Raw genomic sequence first — 10,667 nt, forward strand, 5'->3', positions numbered from 1 at the left:
CCACAAATTAATAAATACACATTTGCCAAATATATAAGGGCGGATCTACATAGAGCCAAGGGGTGCGCCGCCAGCCGCAAACCTCGGTCGAAACTCTGTGTATATATCTATATATGTACAAAAAATATTGTACATATAATAAAATGGCACCCTAATGAACAAAACAGCCGCTCGCTGCCAATGGTAAATGCCCGAAAATAACTCCCTAAAAGCGTGAGTTCAAGACTACTGCAACACATATAATTGTTGGAACTTTTATTAGTACCATTGGACAATTAATGTGAGGTGTACGAACAGTTCGCTTGTTATCTTTTTTATTTATTCTTTATTTTACTTTATTACTAATACTTTTTGACTTATTTAATATTGTTTGACTTTTCTATTGTGCTTTCTTTTGAATACATTAAAATAACAAAAGCTCCATTATTTTTTCAAAAATTTTTTCCACCCAAAACCCTTCCTTGCTATGGTGCTGCTGCTCCAAAGTTGAGGACTCTTGGATTTTCACTTTTTCAGTCCGTCACTCACTAGCAACCGACCACCACCATTTGGCGTCCACTTTTCCATCGCACCTCACCTTGTTGCTGCACCACTGCTTTGTAATTTGACTGTAAATCTCTCTTATTCTCTTGCTTTTTTTATTTATTTATTTTTTATGTTGGATTTCTCTGAAAATAAATTTTTTGGTGGTATTGTTAATATTTAATAGTATAGACTTACAAGTTATTACACCCCTTTGACTCCCTTGTCTTCCTTTTATTCAATGCAGATTTAATATTTTTCTCTGTTCCGATTATATTTTATTGTGTTAGCTTTTGTATGATTATACTTTATTGTATTTAGTTTTTCTCTGTTCCGATAATACTTTATTGTGCATATTGTTCTCTTGAATCTCTGATTGTATTAGCTTTTGTATGATATTTGAAAAGGTAATTAATGATACTATCATTGACCGTTTTCAAAATATGAAAATTCGTCGAGGACAACTGTAAATGAACGATGTATATGTATGTTTTTAGGAACATGTTCCCTATAATAGAAAGAGATACAATGATATGAGACATATGATATCCATTTGTAAAATACACATTGATTTTAGAGAGAGAATCGGATCTTATTGCAAGCATACAAACATCACATTTTAACTAAAATTCTTGTATACACTTTTCCACTCGATCCGAAAAGAACTCAGATATTCAAAGGATTATCCATCATTCATTATTGTGAGAAAGAACATTCACTGGTTCCATCCTTTCTTGGGTGACTCATTCGTTCTATTTACTTGAATGTCATTTATTGTTGTTCATCAATATTTAGTGCTACATTATTTTTTTTGACTTCTTCAATATTGTTGTGTGCTGCCGTCGCCACTAAAATATTTCTACATAGTATTTATTGAACTTCTGAAATCTTCATCTTTGAAATATTATTATTAACTAAGATTAATCCTAAATTATATAAATTTAATTAGTTGAACCAAAATTTATATTTTTTGGTCAACCAAGAAAAACTACACCACAAATTAATAAATACACATTTGCCAAATATACAAGGGCGGATCTACATAGAGCCGAGAGGTGCGCTGCCACCCGCAGACCTCGGTCGGAACTCTGTGTACATATCTATATATGTACAAGAAATATTGTACATATAATAAAATGGCACCCTAATGAACAAAACAGCCGCTCGCTGCCAATGGTAAAGGCCCGAAAATAACTCCCTAAAAACGCGAGTTCAAGACTACTGTAACACATATAATTTTTGAAACTTTTATTAGTACCATTGGACAATTAATGTGAGGTGTACTAACAGTTCACTTGTTATCTTTTTTATTTATTCTTTGTTTTTCTTTATTACTAATTACATTTTGACTTATTTAATATTGTTTGACTTTTCTATTGTGCTTTCTTTTGAATATATTAAAATAACAAAAGCTCCATTATTTTTCCAAAAACTTTTCCCACCTAAAAGCCTTCCTTGCTATGGTGATGTTGCCCTAAAGTTGGGGACTCTTGGATTTTCACTTTTTCATTCCGTCACTCACCGGCAGCCGACCACCACCATTTGGCGTCCACTTTTCCATCGCACCTCACCTTGTTGCTGCACTACTGCTTTGTAATTTTGACTGTAAATCTCTCTTATTCTCTTGATTTTTTTTAAAAAAAATTTTATGTTGGATTTCTCTGAAAATAAAATTTTTGGTGGTATTGTTAATATTTAATAATATAGACTTACAAGTTACTACACCCCCTTTGACTCCCCTGTCTTCCTTTTATTCAATGCAGATTTAATTTTTTTCTCTGTTCTGATTATACTTTATTGTGTTAGTTTTTGTATGATTATACTTTATTGTATTTAGTTTTTCTCTGTTCCGATAATATTTTATTGTGCATATTGTTCTCTTGAATCTCTGATTGTATTAGCTTTTGTATGATATTTGAAAAGATAAGTAATGATATTATCATTGACCGTTTTCAAAATATGAAAACTCGTCGAGGATAACTGTAAATGAACGATGTATATGTATATTTTTAGGAACATGTTCTCTATAATAGAAAGAGACACAATGATGGGGGACATGTGACATCCATTTGTAAAATACACTTTGATTTTAGAGAGAGAATCGGATCTTATTGCAAGCATACAAACATCACATTTTCACTAAAAGTCTTGTATACACTTTTCCACTCGATCCGAAAAGAACTCAGATATTCAAAGGATTATCCATCATTCATTATTGTGAGAAAGAACATTCACTGGTTCCATCCTTTCTTGGGTGACTCATTCGTTCTATTTACTTGAATGTCATTTATTGTTGTTCATCAATATTTAATGCTACGTTATTTTCTTTGACTTCTTCAATATTGTTGTGTGCTGCCGTCGCCACTAAAATATTCCTACATAGTATTTATTGAACTTCTGAAAACTTCATCTTTGAGATATTATTATTAACTAAGATTAACCCTCAATTATATAAATTTAATTAGTTGAACCAAAATCTATATTTTTTGGTCAACCAAGAAAAACTACACCACAAATTAATAAATACACATTTGCCAAATATACAAGGGCGGATCTACATAGAGCCGAGGGGTGCACCGCCACCCGCAGACCTCGGTCGGAACTCTGTGTATATATCTATATATGTACAAGAAATATTGTACATATAATAAAATGGCACCCTAATGAACAAAACAACCGCTCGCTGCCAATGGGTAAAGGCCCGAAAATAACTCCCTAAAAGCGCGAGTTCAAGACTACTGCAACACATATAATTTTTGAAACTTTTATTAGTACCATTGGACAATTAATGTGAGGTGTACGAACAGTTCACTTGTTTTTTTTTTATTTATTCTTTGTTTTACTTTATTACTAATACTTTTTGACTTATTTAATATTGTTTGACTTTTCTATTATGCTTTCTTTTGAATACATTAAAATAACAAAAGCTCCATTATTTTTTCAAAAACTTTTCCCACCCAAAACCCTTCCTTGCTACGGTGTTGTTGCCCCAAAGTTGGGGATTCTTGGATTTTCACTTTTTTATTCCGTCACTCATCGGGAGCCGACCACCATCATTTGGCGTCCACTTTTCCATCGCACCTCACCTTGTTGTTGCACCACTGCCTTGTAATTTGACTGTAAATCTCTCTTATTCTCTTGCTTTTTTTTATTTATTTTTTATTTTGGATTTCTCTGAAAATAAAGTTTTTTGTGGTATTGTTAATATTTAATAGTATAGACTTACAAGTTATTACACCCCTTTGACTCCCTTGTCTTCTTTTTATTCAATGCAGATTTAATTTTTTCTCTGTTCCGATTATACTTTATTATGTTAGCTTTTGTATGATTATACTTATATTCCGATAATATTTTATTGTGCATATTGTTCTCTTGAATCTCTGATTGTATTAGCTTTTGTATGATATTTAAAAAGGTAAGTAAATACTATCATTGACCGTTTTTAAAATATGAAAACTCTTCGAGGACAACTGTAAATGAACGATGTATATGTATGTTTTTGTTTATTCGAGGATGAAAGAATTATGTATGTCTTAGTTATTAGTTGTAGTGACCATCTGATGATTATGGTAGTATTTTGTTAATTGAAAGATATTTTCAGGTGTCAAAGAGGAAAGAAGTGGTTGTCTTTTTGTACCTTTCATGTAGAAGAAATTTTATAATATTGATATTATTGCTGAAAATTTTATGATGTGCGCTAAGTTGTCATAATTTATTTCGTTCGATATATTTATCTATATAAATCGAAAAGAAGAATAGCTCGAACCGAAGCACAAAGTTGATCAAATCGACTAAATATTTATCCTATTTGGACCGTATAAATAATAATACATCTATATATAAAATAATATGGCACCGGAACCTTCAAATTCTAGATCTGCCTCTGCTTATGTAGAGAGAGAACATGGATATTACAAAGTAGAGTGAAAGTTCAAATGCTTCCTTCAGATAGTACATTGCATGAAATTCATAACAGTAGCACAAATACTACTACTTATAACTTGAATAAACGAAATTAATATACACTTCACTTAGATTTTTTAATAGAAAATGCTCTGAATTTTTTTTCTTGCAAGCAAATGCGGTGTAACCGTAGGTAAGGCTGCATGTTTTCTTCGTCTCATTACTTGTTGGAGCCAAAGATTTGCATCCTGCATCATATATCCAACGAGAAACGTTAACAATTGCTATTTCGATACTTAGCTTGGACTAAAAAAATATTTACTTAGTATACATGGAGAATATTTGAATCATATATACAACGAGATACACGAATAGCTCTAGGAAGAATATAGGTATTAACAGAGAGTATTATTTTTACGAAGGAGAAAACGAATGCCTTGCAGTTTCTACTTTTACATTCCCAATTTCTGATGAATATAGGATGTACCCCGTCAAGAAAGACAAAAATCTTTGTTTCCTTAAGTAGTACTCCATCAGCTTTTAACACATTTGTCCGGTCGAGCAAATATAATTAAAATCGATACCCAAATATATATAAAATATACTCCGATTATGTATATTATACATGAATATAAAATATACATTCTCCTTCTATTATGTTGGGGATTGGCTACACTGTGCAGATTCTCCTTAATTAATTTAAAACGTGCAATATAATAACAACAGTATTGTTTCCTAATATGTAACCCCCTGACCCTGCCGCGATTACTTCATAGAAGGAGTTGGACGATATCTACCTTGCTTGCTTGAAACTCGATTTAGATTTTTTTTTTCCTCGTCTGCTACAGGTTTGAAGTATTAAACTTAATTTGTCTATGTGAGTTCGCAGCAATAGTCATTTCTAAGCTCAAAGAAAGAAAGAAAGTTGCTATAGCTAATTAACGAACAATATAAAATTATTGTTTTCTTATAATGGTGGTGTCCGAAAAAAGTCAACTTCCAATTTCCATATCCCTCCACTATTCTATCGAGTACATCTTACTGCCTCTCATTAGTAAATATAACAAGTAACTCTCTATATTATGGCATGAAATAATCAATCTTGATTTTATCATAGTAAAGGCAATTAATTAATGGCATACCTTAGTTGATGCTAATTATTAGTAGTGCCTCCTCCAGTGTAGATGGGGAAGGGAACCCCACCATTCTCAATAAACATGATATCATGGACAAGTATTTCATAATGTCGTTTCACTTCTGCAGCTGTTTTGCCTCCTCCTACGGCTTTGGCAACGTTGGACCAACGGTCAGGAGTGTCTTTGTCATACACTGCCAATGCCTTCTCAAATGCCTTGTTTTGCTTTGCAGTCCATGATCCTTGGGCTTGAGAACTAGACATTGAACTCGACGCCTTTTTTTTTATGCTAAAAGAGACTACTACTTAATTTATTAAGCTAGTGAAGAGCTGAGTTTGTGCAATTGAAGTGGCAAAGGCCTCCTTCTTATATAGGCTCCAGAATTAGAGGAGTGGGCCAGTGGGGGAAGGAGTGTGGGGTCTAGAAAGTTATTCCAAGAATTTAGTGATTTGTCTTCCTAGGAGCCACAAGAGGAACACGACTAAGAATGCTAGAGCAAGCACATTGAGCTAAGATTTTGAATTTATGATTACTCGATACTAAAAACGTAATTTATTGAGTTTTGGATAAATGTTTATACATAGTAAGTGAATTTTATAGCACGAATACAAGGTCTGAATTAAAGGTATTAGCCCATAAGCAGAACTATAAGCTCCGTCCCTGATAAAGCATATGCAATTATGTATGAGTCGTGGTAGCAAAATGGTTAAAGGAAAATAATTATTCACACATGTTATTCATTAAAAAATGGGTTAGACAATGAACTTTTTAAAAATGAAGTCAAATATGGATAATAACCATATTATCCATTTAGCCAATGGATAACTATGGATTTAACTTTTACATTTGTAAAGCCTCAAATTGGGAGTTCTTCAAACTTGGGAGACTAGGAATTCTCCCAAAAGTGATCATATTTAAGAAGTCATAAATAATATGAATATCCATATTATCTGTCAGTTAACTCGTTCTTTATCCGTATTATATATGGGTCGGGTCGGATAATTTATCCGTTTTTACATCACTCATTTTTTATCCTCTCATATATAATCCGACCCGACCCAACCCTCCCGTTTGCCATCCCTATGCATGAGCATAGAGAATTAGTATTTTTCAGTTATATCCCACAGAAGTAGTTTTATGGATGAGTCCCTTCTTTTGCTTCACTTAAATCTGAAAGGAAAAATAATAATAACAATTACTATACTTCGATCTTAACTAAGTTATTAGAGTCGGTTATATGAATTATCACGATTGTTATTACTTCAGCTAAGTTCATCTTAATATAAGTCCAGTATTATATAAGATGCAGTTGAAATAAAAGGCACCAGCAGTTCAACTATTGGAGTAAATGTATTGACATAACTACAATTTAATCCTGACTAATTGACATTGCGTACGTATAGGGGCGGACCTAGAGCATTGAATACGAGTTCTCGGGAACACAATAACTCTTGCGTAGACCTTATATTTATATTAAAAAATTCACTAAATATTTGTAAATATCTAATTGTGAACTAAGTTATTATTGTATATTAATTTGAAATTACGGTAGAAATTCATAAGCCTCAAATCATGAATCCGTCTTAGGTACATAGAACATTTTCTTTCATTGCACCCTTTTTGTTATATCTGCTTGAATAGAAAGGAAATGTCATAAAGCTTTCTGTTAAAGCTCTTTCCTTGCACTAGTTTTTGCTCAAAACTAAACGGATATAATACTAAAGGGAGTATTAAAAGTCACATAATCCACTTCATAGTCTAAACCTAATTAAGATTTTACTAGTCCTTTTCTTCCCACATATGGCATATAATTACTAACGTTATCCTATTAGATTTAGTCACATGGTTGGTTTATTGGGATTGCCTAATAATTCTATTATAGTAATTAGATGCACCTAATATTTTTATGTTAGTCCCTTTATGAATAAGCATGCCATATTGCCATTTGACCAAAAAATCAGCACAGAAATCTCATCACTAGAGTGTTATTGCCAAAATTTCTCTAATTATACCCGAACTAGACTCCTCTGTTTGAAGTTGTGTTTTATTTTCCTTTTTAGTTTATTTCAAAAAATAATATTTTTTATATTTACTAACTCTTTAATTCTAATAGTATTTCACATGACCTATTTAAAATGATAAGATTCAAAAGATATCTTAGTATAGTACAAATATTTTGTTTTAGACAATGAGACTCAACAATCGTTTTTACTTTTTAAAATTTTATGACTGTCAAAAGATTTCACGAGGGTGCACTATCCTACTCTTTTGTTTTACTAGCTAGAGCTAGAGCTGGCCTTTCTGGGCGTCTATACTATGCTCTTATCTTTTCTTTGATGCAGACAGAAGAGATATGATCTTTTGTGTACAATATTTTGTTTGTATACTTTGTCTAGAAACAACGTTCCAATTTCCTAAAAGATGACCACCACTTGTTTCATCCGTACAATGATGGTGTTATGTTTTAATCACCTGAAATGGTTAACACGTGTGACCTACTACTTAGCAAAAATGGATTATTGGACCCTATGAATCCTGAGTCCTAGTGTTTTTAAGCTAGACCAGTACAAGATTTCATAATTATAAATATGTGGAAAACAAAAGGAAGCGTGCTTCATTCATTGTGAAGATTGATGATTTCCTTTTACTTGTTCTTGTATCTTATAGCTACCAGACATGATCCTCTGATTGCATTTGCACTATTTACACAAAGTTCCTCCTTTCAAATCTGCATAACATCTATTTCCAGTAAAAATTACGACACTTGTATGATTTTGATTCTGGATTAGGCTGCTTGAATCTCATTCAAGATTTAGATTCTATGTGTTTAACTTTTAAGGTTTATAGTATTGAACCTACTGTTATTTTAAAATTATGGGTTCAGATCTCAATTTTATGAATTTTTACGTATAAATTTATATTTCACTTAGAAAACACTAGGGCTCGAATAAATCCAGCTACCAAACTCTACCTCCGCCCCTATTCACAAATTAAGATGTATGGCAGCTTACTTAATTAGTCAATTATTTAGTTTGGTTCAGGTTATATATCGTGTGGTGCTAATCATTTCTAGCGGTATGGAATAAAGGATTGCAATAATAATATATATACGTTTGTATCATATTCCTCTGAATAAGTCTGATACAAACTTAGGACCGTCAAACTGTATAGAGAATCAGGTTCTCTATCAGTTTCCACAGAACACACATAAAGAGAGATAAGTAAATAACACAGCACAATTTTGCGTGAAAAATGCCCAGCTTATAAGATTAAAAATCACGACCTACACTCGTAGGATTTCAACTTTATTAACCGAGCAACTTTAGATTACAACCTATTGTAACTTAGGAATTTTACTCTTAATCCCTCACTCACTTGTAATAACTCTATTACAAAGCTCACAACTCGACTAACTTTTGCCAGGACACAAACACAAGGTCTATTGTTTTACAATTGGTTTCCTACACAATACTTCTAGCTAAGCTAAGTAGGAATTACACGTAACTCACTCTAACAAAGGTACAACATAACTAAGGACATATAATAACACAATGCTGGAAACTTGTCCTTCGTTATGTTGTTCTTTGTTCTTGAAGCCTGGAAGTCACTTGCAAAATGACAACACACTTGAGAGAGAACTTGATTAATTCTCGGATGTGCAAGTGTATGTTTTCTTCATTGCTTCATGTTAATAATATCCAAGTGATGTCACTTGGATGATGCAAGCAATATCCGGTACAAAGCATATCTTACAAGGTGGTTGCTGCACTGGTCACATTATTGCGTGTGTGCAGAGGAACATTTGCAGCAACTTTACAACTATGGGCAGTTGACTGGTACAGTCAGCAAGGGAACTGATGTATATCTGTTCCCTCTGTCGTCTCTTTGACTCTGATTGTTGGAACTTATGCCCAACTTGAGACTTGTTATTCCTGAGCACTTTGAGGATGTGTAACAGGTTCCACATATGGTTCTTATCATTAAGTTTGTTGCATCATCAAAAGATAACATGGCACATAACCTATCAATTTTCCCCTTTTTGATGATGACAAACTTGTAATTGATGTTCCCCTTGAGAACCATAGTACCATACATATTTCCTGTATTCCCCCGGAACTCGTTCCCCCTCAATTAAACATCCCCCTTTTGGCATCATAAATAGATTAGTTACAAGTAATAAGCAAAAAGAAGTCTAGCATGGTTAATTCATGCCACATATGTGCACATAAACATGACTAAGAACAGAGCAAAAGCGCAAAGCATACATAGCAAAAAAACCGGATATTCATTAATTGAAAAGGGAGCAGAATTAACAGTACCATTTGTTACATAACAAATCACAAAATGAAACAATAGAAAAAGTACCACCCACTAAACACATCAAAACAAAAGGGCCAAAACAGAGGACAAACAACTTAGAACTGGACACTAGGAAGGGGGCGATATTAAGGAGCACTGAAAGGGGGAGGCAGGGATGAAGAGGCAAGCGTGAGAAGTAGAATATCCATTTTGACATTTGCAGAAATTTGCTCGGTGAACAGTCGCTCCTTCAGGTCCTTGACCCGTTTCCTGAGATCAGCGTTTTCTTTAGACAAACGGGCAATCTTTATGCCTTGTGCACTCTTAGAACCGAGTGCCTCCTGAGCCTGACTAAGCTGTCCCTCAAGAATAACATTCCGTGCCTTCAACTTTTTTATCTCTTCATTGGAAACATTTTGAGCCTCAATCAGTTCAGAGACAGTGGAATTGCTTCCGACCTCTCCTTTCTTATCAATGCACTCACACTTTTCTAAGGTGTTCTTGGAGAAGTTTTGCTTGCGAGTACCAACTATAGCTTTTCCCAAAGGTACTTTAAAGAAGTTAAATACCTTAGTGAGTAAGAACCCGTAGGGCAACCCATGATTACCATCCTTAAAATTTGCTACTTTCTTCATGTGCTCAATCATGATACCCGGCAAATTGATAGTGGAGTAGGCAGCAAGTGCTTCCATGAGGAACATGTTTCGAGACGTAATGGAATGCCTTTCTGTGCGTGGAAGCAGAACCTTATTCACCATCTCAAACAATAGGTGGTACACTGGAAGTAGGGCCTTCTTGTGTACCTGT

General features: G+C 33.6%; 1 protein-coding gene across 1 annotated transcript; it reads right to left on the minus strand.

The window, feature by feature from the left end:
* Positions 1 to 4,300: 4,300 nt before the first annotated feature.
* On the minus strand, positions 4,301 to 5,896 carry LOC108945647 (protein RADIALIS-like 1). Its single transcript, XM_018771735.3, has 2 exons — positions 5,568 to 5,896; positions 4,301 to 4,673 (listed from the first exon to the last, which is right to left on the minus strand). Exon 1 carries the CDS (start codon positions 5,822 to 5,824, stop codon positions 5,579 to 5,581), a length of 246 nt encoding a protein of 81 aa, XP_018627251.1. The 5' UTR covers positions 5,825 to 5,896; the 3' UTR covers positions 4,301 to 4,673; positions 5,568 to 5,578.
* Positions 5,897 to 10,667: the final 4,771 nt, after the last annotated feature.

The sequence above is a fragment of the Nicotiana tomentosiformis genome, chromosome 1 (genome assembly GCF_000390325.3).
Source record: "Nicotiana tomentosiformis chromosome 1, ASM39032v3, whole genome shotgun sequence".
Classification (NCBI taxonomy): domain Eukaryota; kingdom Viridiplantae; phylum Streptophyta; class Magnoliopsida; order Solanales; family Solanaceae; genus Nicotiana; species Nicotiana tomentosiformis.

What these genes read in the sequence shown, in the direction of transcription:
- LOC108945647 (XM_018771735.3), bottom strand. Translation starts at nt 5,824, where the DNA reads ATGTCTAGTTCTCAAGCCCAAGGATCATGGACTGCAAAGCAAAACAAG.